Here is a 15,128-nt window from a genome sequence, read left to right as displayed (position 1 = left end):
CAAAATTTCTGGACTCTGCAAGCACTGATTGTCAGGTGCGAGAAATTCTGTCAATTTCGCCTTTGCTTCTTTTATCATCGAGGCGGGCAAGCACGCCCGCCGGCGACGTGAATTGCCTTAAACTTAAAATCAGCCTGCACCCTTAGCGGAAAATAAACAATTCGCGGTTTCGGAAGCCAGCCCGCCCGCCGGCCGACATGGACGAGTCCGCCGTCGGCCTAATTCCCTGAATACATAATTAATTATATTCGTCTTAATTTTTTAATCTAAATCACAGCAATGTAGCCGAAATTTGATATTTTAGTTCAGTGATCCGATATCTATGCTTTTAAATCGTGTTTTTAAATTAACAGCGCCGCTTTTTACTCAGAGAGCATCGATGTGTACATTTCTGGCGATTTTATTATCATTTTATTCTTGGAGCTTAAAATATAAGTAATTTCAAGAGGCGAGTGCCAGCTATTTATTTTGTTAATATTAAGTTTTGGTCAAAATATTTTGAGACAAATGCCTGATCTCGTCGGGATCCATCCGACAGCGTTTGAAACCTTTTGTGGTCAGTGGCGGATTTTGCCGCGATTCTTGCGTAAATGTATAATAAATTCGTTATTTATGGTGAGACCGAGAATCTGATAATTTGAGCAATTTCTTGGGGGTTTTTCGTTGATCTGCTGGTTGAAGAGAAACCTTTTTGCGTCAATTTGCTAAATTGCAAGTACGCGTCACCGGGAAAAATGAAACGAAACTGAATTTCTCGTGTTGCGCTTTTGAAACGAGTTTCTATTGCTTTCCAAATTTTAGTACTTGCTAGCTGGCGAATCGAACTTGGGACACAAAGGGTTTATAACACTGGTTATAATTCATAATAATAATTTTGGCGTTTCAAGTGCACGTGAACGCGCTTTCCCTTTTGTGCTAGAGACAAGATTGCGGCAAAAAATCAGTAACTTTTCTTCACAGATTTGAATAACAACGCTCTTCTAAATGTTTCCAAATCAATTTTTGTGCTCTTCAAATATAAGCTATGCAAAAAATAAAAAATATCGATATCTTCAGTTACGAATTTGAGTTTAAATAAAAAATTCAATTTTTATAACGTAGACCTACGCGAAAGTTGGAATTGTGGTTTTTTTTCAACTGTTTTTTGTCTGTCAATTGGGGAAATTTTAACGCGCACTCTTTTTCATCAAAATAAATCAACCGCTGGGGACAACAACTTGCTGTCTCGACAGATTCAGGCTTTGAAATAGTTTTCGTCACAATTAAATAAATTTTGATATTCTTGACCGAAATTTCATTCGATTATACCAAGAAAAAAATTGAAGAAACCTTTTTAACTTTTTTAGAACCTTTACCAAGTAAGCAATTTGTTAAGACTGTCAACATTGCACTAAAAATTTGATTATTTCTGGAAATTGGATTATTTTTGCGAAATTACGAGTTTTTGTGTGTCACTCTACTAATATTAGTCAAACTCAACGAGAGAAATGCGAAGATAATAAGACAAGAGTAGCTCTCAAGAAATAACATCGAAAAAATGAAAAAAATAAACCACGGGCATATTTTTAAAATATTCGGCAGGTTGGAAAGAGTCTAATAACGGCGTGAATTGTTGAATTTCTGATGGCGAATTAAAATCCGAGATTTTGAGTTGACACTATTGGCAAAAACTTCAAATTTTGAAGTTGAAATACTCATCTCAAAAGCGAAAAATACACTTGCCAGCACATTTTCAAAATTTATTTGGATTCCAAAAGTTACGGACAGAAGTGACCTTTATTTCAGAACTTGGAACTTGACCTTTGACACGTCCAAGTTGACGTTGTTGGTTCAATCGGGCCCGGCGAGAGGAATTTAAAACAAAACTAAATATATGAAATGGCAGTCTAATATACGATGAGATGAGCCATTCAAAGATCTCAAATTTTCCAACATATTCCGTAAATCCCATCATTTAATTTATTTTCAATTTACTTACTTTCTTGTGAGTTTTAGCTCTGGTATAATTTGTCGAAATATTTGAATTGCAAGTAGTAAAGACCGTTTCCTGGTGTAAAATTTGGAGTTTGCCTTTCTCCCGTGGGTTTGAGTATCAAAATAAAGAGGCTTTTGCGCTGGAAATAGGGGCGAGCTCAGCTGAAAGCATGAATTTATTAACTGGCCCGCACCGACTGTCTTCTATTTTGCCGCAAATTGAAAAGAAAACGTGTGTGTTCAGCCAATCGTTTAGATAAAAATGGACATGGCGGACGTGGATTTTACAAAATGTGGACAGCAAAAGGTGTGAAGTCGAGAAATGGCCGCAGAAGACGCTCAACGGAGCTCGGCCGAGCTCAAATAGACACTGCCCAGCCAGCAAAATTTGTTCAAGTAATATTTCGACATTAAAAGAACATTATGCAGTCAGTGCGAGTGCGAGCGAGTGTCAAATTGAGCGCAGCGATGACACAGCGGCTACGATTTACGCGGTTGAGCGTTCCTGCTTCATCAAAATTGTTTTGTGTGACCGGCAAGCAGCAATAATACATTTGTTTTGTTAACTTATTTCCAACTTTTGGAACTCGTTTCCCAATTTTCGACATTTCTGGAGCCGCAAAAGAGAGTGGAATTTCTATTTGGGTGCGATATTTGATGTCTTTCGCTGACGGCATAGCTTCATCTCAGGCAGCCCTGCGATGACGAATTTATTTTAATTATTGCTCGCTCAAAGAAAGGAAACACGCCCACCTTTTACAATAAATTAGTTTGGCCGATGCGGCCTGGCAAAGTGGAACTGGAAATGATCATGGGACATTCGAAACCCTTTCCAATTCCTTTAGGCCGATGAAAACAATATTTCGTGAAATTTTGAATTAGTTTCACCGTTCCTGGGCCGAGGAAATTAAGTAAAACTCCGGAAAAGGGCCAAAATTGAGGATAAAAAATTCTAGGGTGTGCTCCTGAGGGGAGTTCGGCCTCAAACCCCTTTCCAATTTATTTAAACCGACGAAAACAATATTTCCTGCGAGTTGCAGGCGTGCAATGTTCGTTTGGTTGTTTCGCCCATATCAAGATTTTTTCAGCTTGGTCGCCGGCGTCGCCGCATCGTCCGCTTAGGACACGAATTTTAGCATTGTGTTCCACCGCATTTCCCCTCAAAATAGAGTTTTGGCTTGGCGGCATAATCTCTCTCATCACCATATCGCAGGCTTTCCATTGGTTCAATAATTTTAGGAACATGTTATATTTTAAAACAGTCATGACTTCGCATGCTTGATTGCTTCCGTATTTCTAGGGAGAGCCAAATTCAGTATATATATGTGGTATCATTTTCGTATAACCGTATATTATACAGCTTTGCCTAATGTTCTTCCAGAACTTCACGCCAACCTGGCGGAGGGCTGTTTTTGCACGTTCAAAGTGTTCATCGCGTTGTGCAAGGTTTTCGCAATTTTTAAATGTATATTTGCGACTTGTCAGCTTTTTCCGCTTGACTTTAACCAAAAGGATCACCCTTTACCGACATGCCAGCCTGCGTCCGTAGCCTTTACTTGATTTATTTTAAAATTATCGTACTTTTCTTTAAATCAGCAGTGCGACGTCACAACTTAAATTATTACGTGGCTCGCAAGAAACTCCAAATTCCCGGGAACCATCGTTTTTGCGAACATAACGCTCTTACAATAAGAGTTGTGCGAAAACCGCCTGCAATTTTGGCTACAGAGATGCGACTTGATGGCGGTGATTCGGGATGTTACACTTCATTTTTTAACCTACGCCCTAGCTCGCCCCTGCGGCCCCAATTTTATATTTCTATTATTATTAAATTTTCTTTCAACCACTTGCTGCGCCAACAGGACCTTGGGCTCACCGCACCCTTGTCAGGGTATTACCTGACGATATTACGATCGCATTAATGCTTGTTGTGCACTGATATGTAATGACGTGAATTTTAAATATTATGGGACAATCCAGCGGTTCATTGCGCGGGTCCAAATTAAGCAAAAAATCATTGCGGGAGCTCACCTTCTCTACAGTGCGGTTCTAAATTCTGAATAAATCGCGGAAACCGAAAAATGTTGCTGTGGCGCTGCGCGGCGCCGCACCGTTGCGGCTCTCTGCCAGAGCCAAATCCACTTAAAGGCGCCAATAATTAGCGATGATACCGTCAAAACCACTTAAAAACAGTTCTCAGGTGGTGCGACCGGTTGGTGACAGGCGAGGGTGAATAATCGTCGCAGTGTATCGTCAAATGTGACAGAAATCGCAGGAAAAAGCATTAAGAACGCGCCGCAGATAGGATTTCCGGTCGAGTTAGTGGGTTACCCTGAAAAAGGTCGTTTTGGTGTTCCAGGTAAAAGTCGGAAAAAGACCTATCCGATGAGGGGTCGTGGTCGACGATGGGACTAAGGGCAGAATTTAAACACAAATCAACCAAAAATGGTGTGCTTGCGCGCAGGCCGTAAACACGCGCCCTTGTGCACGGCACACTACAGCTGCACGCTGCACATCATCTCCGCGAGCGCAAAACAAAACATGAAAAAAAAACACAAAATTAATTTTAGCAAAGTTCCAATGATTGAACTGTAAATTTAAGTCACTTATGTTACTCCCCCAGTGTGATTCAATGGCCAAAACGGAAACAAATTGGCCAAGGAGGTCAGCGGCGCCCATGTGCTGCTCGTTGATGCGGAGAGTAATGCAGACTTTTAAAAAATCGCCATATTTCGCCTATGTGGGATAGAAAAATACTAACTAGGTTTCGCATCATTGTTCGTGTATTAGAAGACGATTTGGTAGTAATCGTAGCCGAATTATAATTAGTACTAAAAATTCCCATAATTTCCCATGTTATCCATATTGTGGGAAAACGAAAAGATAACATTTTTAAAACTTCAAAACTTCACTTGTTCTAGGATTTTGATTTGATATGACAGCTCATATTTAGTCTCAAATAGATTCCAGATCTATTCCTCATCGACTCCAAATCTATTTTTTAAAATTTCTTTTCTGAAAATTGGTTTCTAGACCGGCAAATGACCTACGCGTTCGATGAAAAACCTAAGATTCCTTATTGAAAGCTCTTGTGGAAAATATTGCAAATTTTCGATTTCCATCTTATTCCTATGGAGTAAGGGCAAAAACCACATTAAAACCAATCTAGTCCTAGTAAACTGATTGAATCAGGTCGTAATTGGTCTAAAAATGTTCCCAGACAAATTCCACAGCAAATCTTTGCCCGTTTAATTTAATGTTTGTGTTTTGGACCCAAGATATGGACACCAAAAGTCAGAGGATATCGAAAATAAAATTAAAAACTCTGCCCCTGTAAAAATACCACGTAGCAGAAATCTGTCCAAATCTCAAAATATTTTGGTTATTCGATACCTAGAGCTGGGATGGCTAGGCGGCATTAGCCGCAAAAATCTGCATTGTGGTAAAGCAATTTTTTTGAAAATTTCGAAAATTGGTGGGGGGAGCTCGAAAATGGTGAGATTTTGAAAACCAAATACGGGCGGATGTGAAAAACCAGTATGTTAGTTATGTTCACTGTAAAATTTTATGCGACTTTTAGGCATCATTGCCGCCCGCGCTGCCCACACACTAAACGTAAAACGGCCAAGTTTTTTTTATTTTTAATTCTCCTATGCGCTGCTTTTGAGGTTGACTGCTTCGGACTTCATTCCGCATCACCCCGCGACTAATGGCCGGATTTTGAGCTATATTTTTAAAACGGGAAGATAGGAAAGTGGTTTGGTCACCGACCCATATAAAATAAAGCTTTTAGGCAGCAACTTACTTTTGGTTAAGGAAGGCTGTGCAAAAGTGTAAACCGATCCTTCATTTTATATGTAGGAGCCAATAATTTATCAAAAACGTCACAAGATGAATTGATTTTTTTTGCTCTTTTTATCCCTGTCCTCTGAGCGGGAAGGGCGCGCACTGCACTAGCACGAATGCTGAATTCCGAGTGCGAATAACACCGCGAACGGATAACAAGGGCGCACCAGGCCGCACAGGGACCCAGCCCACTCAAGGGCCACTTGCCTCCGCACCGAGGACTGCATTGAAACGCTAGACATCGTCCCGTGAAGCCACGCATGCTGGAAAAAGGTGCAAACCAGCCCGTTGAGCAATTCGAGCATTTTCGAGTCACTAAACTAACCACTTTTTGCCATCTCTGACATTGGGTAGCCAGTATTACATCTCCCAACTGCTCAAATTTACCTCCCATTGCTTTGACACTCCCTTTGTTAATCGCACACATACTCGAAATTTGCTTGAACCTTTGAATTTGCGGCCGTAACTTGCAAATTCTTTACCGGTACTCTGCGCACCCCTGCGCACCTTCTGAAGGGTGGCTTACAATTAGTAGCCCGTTGAAGGAGTTTTTCCATGTTGGCACTTTCTGCAATATTAACCACCAAGCCCGCACCTGATCCCGTATTTAATTTTTTTTAATATGATTCAATATATATCAGGTGCACGTTGCCTTCTGTTTACAGGGTTGTTGCTTAATACTTTGACATATAAAACAACCTCGTAGAGCAGGTGCGAAATGAAGTTCATTTCTAGAGTTCAAAAAGGCGCTGAAAACATTTGTTTCCTCTAACAAATTTTTAAATTGATTAAATATCTCGATTTCAGACTATATAAATGTAGTAAAACATATACTATTTGTATACCCTCGTAAACAATAAAAATGTACACAATTAAACACTATATTATGTTTCAGAGATATATTGTTATCTTTTTTCTATAAATTTTTAAAACTTCATTTAATCCCTTTTTTAGCCAATTATTTATTTTCTCGAGTTAGGAACGATTAAATTGGTTAAAACTCGCAAGGAAATATTGAATTAATTAGTCTAAATGAATTGAGTAGAGGTTAGAGATCGAACTCCCCTCAGGAGCCACCCCTCGAATTTTTAACCCTCAAAATTGACCCTCTTCCGGAGTTTTAATTAATTTTCTCGAGTTAGGAACGGTGAAATTCATTCAAACTCGCAGGAAATATTGCTTTTATCGATTTAAATAAATTAAAAAGGGCTTGGAGATCGAACTCTCTTCAGGAGCTACCCCGCGAATTTTTAACCCTGAAAATTGACCCTTTTCAGGAGTTTTAATTAATTTTCTCGAGTTAGGAACGGTGAAATTTATTCAAACTCGCAGGAAATATTGCTTTTATCGGTTTAAATAAATTTAAAAGGGTTTGGAGATCGAACTCCCCTCAGGAGCTACCCCGCGAATTTTTAACCCTCAAAATTGACCCTTTTCAGGAGTTTTAATTAATTTTCTCGAGTTAGGAACGGTGAAATTCATTCAAACTTGCAGGAAATATTGCTTTTATCGGTTTAAATAAATTAAAAAGTGTTTGGAGATCGAACTCCCCTCAGGAGACACTCCTCGAATTTTTAACCCTGAAAATTGACCCTTTTCAGGAGTTTTAATTAATTTTCTCGAGTTAGGAACGGTGAAATTCATTCAAACTCGCAGGAAATATTGCTTTTATCGGTTTAAATAAATTAAAAAGGGTTTGGAGATCGAACTCTCTTCAGGAGCTACCCCGCGAATTTTTAACCCTGAAAGTTGACCCTTTTCAGGAGTTTTAATTAATTTTCTCGAGTTAGGAACGGTGAAATTCATTCAAACTCGCAGGAAATATTGCATTTATTAGTCTGAAGGAAGTGGCAAGGGTTTGGAGATCGAACTCCCTTCAGGAGCCACCCCTTGAATTTTTAACCCTCAAAATTGACCCTTTTTCGGAGTTTTATTTAATTTTCTCAGGTTAGGAACGTTGAAATTAATTCAAAATCTCAGGAAATATTGTTTTCATCGGTTTATATAAATTTCAAAGGGTTCCAAGATTGAACTCCTTTCAGGAACCACCCCTCGAATTTTAAGCCTTTAATTTGCACCCTTTTCTTTTGCTCAAATTTTTATTTTACGAATAAGAGTTGCATTTTACTTCACTTGGGCAGTATCCGATTCACCCCCATCCCTTAAATTTATGCGTACGACCCTCTTTTTGCGTTAGAAATTTTAGGTTGGCAGCATTGCTGAAAAAGCGGCTATCTTCACGATCGTTCATGGCGCGCAGCAGTGCAGTGCTGCCACCGCTATTTTATTTCACTAAATTATCTTTATTGCCAGTTTATTTAGAGTTTAATTGCTCAATGAGGTTAAAAATTAGCATGAGATAGGAAAAAAGTTCAACACTACTTTTAGCACCCAAAAGCAGCTTCTCCTCGCACTTTTATGCGAATCGAAATCCGTCCAATTTTCTCATGACTGTGGAATATGGTAGAATTCAACTTATTTTGATCGTAAGTAACCTCTTGATAGCATAAACAAGGGTTTGTTTTGGGTTTACAACCAAGAAACGCGAGTCGAACTTTGTAGAAATTTCGATTATGGAACTCCACACGTCGAAAACAGGATAATGGCACATGGGGCACCCGCCTCGTCGACGGTCACTCGCCCGCAGGGCGGCAGGCGCCGTGGGGACCTTCGCTCGCGGCCGAAAGGGCCGCAGGGCCGGACGGTTCGGCGCGCGCATTGCCAAGCGTGCCACGCTTGTTCAAACTAATAATTTGCCAGATTTGCTGTGAATAAAAAATAAAAACGACCTACCTTGATACTGCGGGTTCCTCGAAGCTCGAAAATGATGCAACCGCCGCTGCTGGCTTCAGGCACTCCTACACTGATTACGTAAGCACTTACGTCTACAAGAGACAACAGGTATTAGTCGTATTAGACGAATAAAATTAAATTGCAGCAGAAGAGACGTGTAGAATTGTTGCTGGCAAGGCGAAGGAGTGGGGCAGTGGGACATTTTTATTAGCAACATAGCAACGGCGGAATAGGCGCGAGAACAATTCAGAGAATCCAATCCACCGCCGCTTGTTCTGTCTGCGAATTTCTGGAATCCAGACTCTCTCTGCAAGCGCTGATTGTCTGGTGCGAGACTCGACCTGTCAATTACGCCTTTTCTTTCTCATCATCCAGGCGGCCAAGCGCACCCGCCGGCGATGCCAATAATTGCCAACTCTTGGCGGGAAATAAATAATGCGCGGTTGCCAGCCAGCCCGCCAAGCGAAGGCAAAAATCTGCAAGTCACGCATGCGCACCACACTTCATTCTCTTCTGCTGCTGCCTGCTGCCGCCATTCGCTTTCGCTATTGTTTTGTCTTGGTGATTTGCGGTCTCCATAATCCGATTAATTATAATGCATTATCGGTTTTGCAAGGTTTTTAGAGAGGCGTTGGGGTGGATTTTGGCAGCATCCGCATCTGGAGGATCTGTGCTTTGCTTTGACGGTGAGTTTAGTGGCTGAATTGTCCCATTTTCCTCTTCAGCAGCGAGAAGAAGTGCGCGCGGCCGGTCCAATCTTTTGAAGTGTCCACCTTTAGTGGCTTTAGTGCTGATTTATTACATTGATTTGTATGAGGAACAGGGGGAATTAAAACACTTTAGGGGTACTTTTGGAGCTATTTTTCTTCGGGATAAAACTGCAAAGGGCCTCATGTCCAGCTGGACCTCAGATTTCTTGCTTTTTAGTCAGACTGGTCATTTCAGTCTGTTTTTACTCCATCTCTATGTTAGTGTATTTTAGACATTTTAACGTGTTTTCTGATGTTTTTGCTCTCTTCTAGCCACTGTACGAAGAGATGGTCTCTGGACCCAAGTCAAAAATCGGGCACGAGTCGGCCAATGACAGTAAGTGAAATTACGTCGTGTCTTTTGAAACGAGCAACCTGTAAACCTAATTGTTATATTAAAATTCTTAAAAATTATATAATGTCATATAACAAAAAAACTATCATGTAATTGAGATTATAATTTCATTCTTTAAATATAATATTTTTAGTTACTAGATTTCCCAATAAAACACGGACATCAAAATTACTTATTTCGTCCGAATCACTTTCAGCTGCGTCAGAATTGATAATTATGTTTTAATTTGTCAGGTGCCACGTGCAGCGTTTGTTTGGTGGCTCCTCGCAGTGGCTCCGGCAAGACTCGGTGGCGAGCACGAGTTCTTCATTCGGGCCGAAGCCTGTTCCAGCGGGCCGCCGAGAGGCGCCAGTCTGCGCGTGCGTGGACAAGTGCCGCGTCGTTCTCACGCGAATACCTGAGCTGGAAGCCCTGACGAAGAACACGCCGTCGGTGCGGCGGCCCCATGAGGCCACCGAGGCAGACCTCGGCAAGACCCTCAACCGCACCAGGCCGAAGAGAAATTTAATTCAGGAGACCGAGGAATTTGTTTAAATAATGTCGCTTTTATTTTTATTCAGGATTGAGCCTTCTGTGGAGCAAGACCTGCAGTATGTCTTGAAGACTGAACCAAAGCTCAGCAATTATTATTTAATTTTATGAATTTCTTAAACAAAAGACAAAAATAATTCGTAATAACCTAGGATGTTACGTGTTAATTATTTTATTTGTCTTTCAATGTGTTCAAACATGCATAATCATCATAAGAGCTGGTTTCATCGTCTCGAGCAAGTTTTTCTCTGGCTCCGAATGTCGGTAAAGTCAGGAATTAATTAAAAATTTGAATTTTTGGCTGCAGATCGATCTCGCCGCTCTTGGCCTGCCTGCTCCTCCTGAAAACATGCCAGACATTGACTTTCTGACGGTAATAATTATTATTTTAAAGTGGAATTGTAATTTTAAATGAGCAAATTTTCAGCCGTGTTCGCAGATGTTCTCGTTCGGACTCACTTCTTTTCCCACTCTCCCAAAATCAACTCCTCACGTCGACCTCTTTGATAAGGTGAGGCAATTCAATTGTTTGGTTGAGTTGTGCACCTTTAAAAACAAGCTTTTTATTCTTATTCGCTCCTCGATTGAAACAAATGCTCAGTGTTGAGCGCACTCGGCACCTCAATCCCTCACGCCTCCTGCTGATGTCACATTACGCAGAGTTTTGGCCAAATTAAAAACATTGGATAAAGTTTTTAGAGCTCTATTTAATTATAAAATTTTGAAAAGTGCATAAAAGCATTCAAAAATGATTCAAATAATTTAAGAGAAAAGAAATATTGAAGTTTCAGCCAGCCGTGCTGTGTCAGCCGGCATATTTTTGGTCACTTAGGCAGCCGCCAGCCGTAGTGAATCTTTGGCAAGGTGCAGCAGAGAAATGTCTTCTGGTCCTTCGAGCCGCCAGGGAAATTGGCCAATTGCCGCCGCCACGCAAAAAATTCTGCTAACAATAAGCCCATCCCGCTAGCCGCTGCCTTAAATCTCTCGGCTGAGGCCTCTAGAAGAAAAATAAATTAATTCTTGCATTGTTTTTAGATAAATCCTCTTAATAGAGTGACCAGTTTATTAGATGAAATCCTTTAGGACCAATTGAGGACACAGTATAGTTTAGTCTAGTAATTTGTGGAAAATATTTTGGTTCTTGTCTGAAAATTAAGAATTATTTATACGCGCTGCCCTGTTTTCTGAAATTCCTGAGTTTTCTATTGATATAATTTTTGCCAATTTACCAAAAGATGGCGCCAACGCTTGTTATTTCTAAAAAGCAAACAATTAAGACTCTTAATTTCTTATAAAAAATGAAATTAAATCTGAAAGTTTCTAATCTTTTCTCGGGTTGTCAGCCGGGAGATTTAAGGCAACACGTGGCCATTTTCCCTTCAACAGAATTCGCTGCTGTGCATTTGTGGCAGAGGCGGAGGAATAAGGGCACAAAGGCGGCCGCTGCTCGAAGCCCGCGGCCTCCGTGGCCGCCTGCCGCTCGATCAGGCCAAATGGACATTCTGCTGGCATTCGAAAATCAGGATCAAGTGCACGTTGTGACGGACATTTTCGACGTGCTTGTGGCCAAAGAGCAAAGCCACTCACAATCGGCTGAAATTTTTTGCCTGGCGGCGACTGGCCATTTTCCCCGGCGGCTGATATTATTTGTAACGTGAAGTTAGATTGTGCTTAGCGACGGAAGGGCCAGAAGACATTTTTTTTCTCCTGCTCTATTCAATTTTTGACCCTTTTTTCACCGGCGGCTGGCGGCTGTCCCAAAATTTTCCGTGTTGCTCGGCGCAGAAACCTCTACTTTTAAATTTTATTTAAATGTGTTCATTAGAGCTAAGTAAAAAAACATTTATTTAAAAACTGACAAAACCTTTATATTTCTAGAGTAGGCAATTTGAAGTATAAATTCCAAAGAAAATAATATTCTTGTGAGTAAGAATTTAACACATTTTAGTGACTAGAAAATGACGTCACAAAGTTACGCCCCCCAAAACACCGAATATGGCGGCCATAAGCCTGTTTTAAAGTGACCGACGTGACACCAACGGTTGGGTTGGGAAGCTCTAAGCGGGAACAAGTTCGGCCCTTAAGAGTGGTAGCCCCCTGGCCGGTCGTCAACGTCAACAGGTTCGGCTACGGACACGGACTCTGACGGACGGATGGAGGCGCTGCCCGACCAGCGGGAGGTACCTGCCACCTGCGCGCCGTGGCCCGCACAGGCGGCCGAGTCGACTCGCTGTTGCCGAGGACCAGCAACAAGCCGCTCTTCCAGCGCAAACGGGCACTCGTGCTGGACGCCTTCATTCTCAACCCAGATTCCGAGTCGCCGGACGCGTTCGACGCCACTCAAGACCTTGAGCGTCTGTTTCGTTCCTCAGGTGTCCGTTCACCCTGCAGCGCCTGTCGGCCTGTCCGAGCTGCTGACGACGCCGAGGCAGCAGTACAACCGCATCGATAAGTTCTGGTTGTCAGCGGCAACGATCCTCCGCAGGTCACGGCCAACGGTCTGTCCAAGGACAACGGCCTCGAGGCCCGCGAGCCCAAGAAGCCGCGCATTGAGGAAGCCGAGGAGAAGCTGGACACGGAGACCGCCGTCAAGGAGCAAAATGGCGACCACGTCGAAGACAAGAAAGGTTGGTTTCATTTTTTCTGGTTGAAATATGCTTTATTTTCGAATTTTAGACGAGGAAGAACCTGCCAAAGAACCTGAAGTGGATGGTGAGATGAACGAGGAAGCCTCCAAGCCAGAGGCTGAACCTGTGGAACCTCAGGTTGAAACCGAGACTGCCGAAGCTCCGAAGGAAGCTGCGGAAGAACCTGAAATCGCAAAGGAGCCTGAAACGCCGCCAGCTGAACCTGTGGAGGAAGCTGAGAAGCAAGAAGAGCCTCTGGCTGTGTCTGAAGACTAAGAGATGCCTTTGGTGGAAAAAGAGGCGCCGTTGGCTTCTCCCGAGAAGGATTTGAGTTACGAAAAGGTTTTGGAAGCACTCAAAACTGAGGACGTGCCAATGCCAATGGAGGAGCAGAGCCGAGTTGCATTTACTCGCGTGAACAATTCTCTGATCCTTAATTTATATTCTGATGCCGCTCTCAACTGAGCCTCTGTTAACTCTCACAAACCGTCGAATTTAGCAGAAGAATGACACGTAACGGTGGTGGGCAATGACACCCCGTATTATTAGTTTCTCAGTGCTTATGCGCTACGCTGCGAAATATTTATTTTTATCTCACCTGTATTCTAATAAAGAGACAGCTGCTCACACGCCGCGCATTCTTTCTAACTGTTCCAGTTAAAACGCACTGCAAATCTAAGCAAATAAATGGCAACTTGCATTATTATGTCCGATGTACTGCTGGAAGGTTGAGATGACTCAAAAGGGGGCGAATAACGGCAACTCAACCTTGGGAGAAAATGGAAATGCTGGGCATAGGGCTCGCATTGAAAAAAAGCATTTTTTATTTGAATAAGACATGAACCATATTCAAGGAACATAGGATAGAGAGAAAAAAATAAAAAAACGGATAAGGCAAAAGGAAAATTGAAAAAGTTACCAGCAGGGTTTTTTTCCCACAGGAAAGTTCCCACAGCTGGAAAGTTACTAGGAAATAATAAAGGGAAAAATTAAAATGTTGCCAGCCAGGGTGTTCTAGCCTACGCCTGAGACGCCGGGGATGAACTCCCCCCACAGGGTATCCCGCTTGCGCCAGAGACGCAAGGAGGACCCCCCGCTGCTGGCAACGAGAGTCACGCCCACTCCTCCCTCATATCTAGCAAAGGGAAAAAATTGGTGCGTTTTACTTGGAAATTTCATTTTAACAATGTTTATCACAAGGCAACTCTTAAGTATTTGAAAACGAAATAATTCATTGCTTTGTAGTTATTTACAATTTTTAAATTTAAAACTATCACGCGCGCTGTGTAATTTCTAATTAAAATCTCAAGCAATCACGGCAATCTTGATAAAATCGGTCAAAACTGAGCGATGTATCGAAATCGCACCTTGTTGAAGGATAGGAAAATATCGATCAATCGCCCAGTATCGACTGTCGTTCCAAGGATGCGTTGCCGTCAACCATCCCCCCTCTATATCCTCCTTCATCAAGCCTTTGGTAACAGGTAAGAGGGGGAAATAGAAGGTGTCAAAAGTACCTCCTTGTATCGCGTGCCATCCTGGTACCAAGTGCCTAATTTTGAAGAGAAAAAGCGAGCATGGCGATGCTTATAGCGTGGAAATGCCCCACTCGTATCAGGTTAGAGGGCTAGAAGAGGTGCGCATGCGCAGAACACTCCTTTTGATGCCTCCTACCGTCTCATGCTGACCGCGTACGAAAGCTCGATCAAAGCGGCTTTAGCATAGGGATCCGATTGCATTAAAAATTGAGCGTGTAGTATCCAGCCAGCAGGAGACCGTATAGAAGGTATCAAGCGGGGTTTACACCTCCTTTTGCTGCATGCGTACCTGATACAAAAGCACGATTTTAACGGTAGATTCAGATGCTTCCTTTTATATTTTCATGCGAAAACAGCTGGTACCTCCTAAGTTAGTTGCTCTCATTTTTAATAAATACTTCATTTTTGCGTAATATTTGTTTATTCTTGAAAATGCTTTACAAATAAATAATAATATAATAAATAGCACACAAGAGTAATTTCGAGCATTTATTATTTACAAAAATACAAAATTTTGCTTTGGGAAGCGTTTTACAAAATATCTGTCAATACTGAGCGATATATCGAAATTAGCATTCGGATCAGAGCCTTCAAATGGTGTTGATTGAAAATTAGAAAAACATACAAAATTCGATAATAATCGCTATAAATTTGTCCGGGTTAAAATACTATATATTATTTTGTTTATTTCAGAACAAACACGGAACGAAGGCGA

The 15,128-nt window shown here is 41.7% G+C and overlaps 1 protein-coding gene and 1 long non-coding RNA gene across 2 annotated transcripts in view; both read left to right on the top strand.

Annotated features, from left to right (window-relative positions):
* The window catches only part of LOC135943855 (uncharacterized), a 79,332-nt gene extending 65,828 nt beyond the window's left edge, over positions 1 to 13,504 (top strand). Inside the window, exon 5 of the mRNA XM_065490520.1 lies at positions 12,925 to 13,504. Coding sequence (XP_065346592.1) covers positions 12,925 to 13,151 — 227 coding nt within the window. The 3' untranslated portion in view covers positions 13,152 to 13,504. The remainder of the gene's footprint in view (positions 1 to 12,924) is intronic.
* LOC135943629 (uncharacterized) lies at positions 9,196 to 12,583 on the top strand. Its single transcript, XR_010575234.1, has 5 exons — positions 9,196 to 9,299; positions 9,636 to 9,699; positions 9,951 to 10,621; positions 10,676 to 10,759; positions 12,197 to 12,583. It is a non-coding gene; the product is annotated as an uncharacterized LOC135943629 (long non-coding RNA).
* Positions 13,505 to 15,128: the final 1,624 nt, after the last annotated feature.

The sequence above is a fragment of the Cloeon dipterum genome, chromosome 4, assembly GCF_949628265.1.
Source record: "Cloeon dipterum chromosome 4, ieCloDipt1.1, whole genome shotgun sequence".
In the NCBI taxonomy this organism is placed as follows: domain Eukaryota; kingdom Metazoa; phylum Arthropoda; class Insecta; order Ephemeroptera; family Baetidae; genus Cloeon; species Cloeon dipterum.
This window is presented reverse-complemented; position numbering and strand designations above follow the sequence as displayed.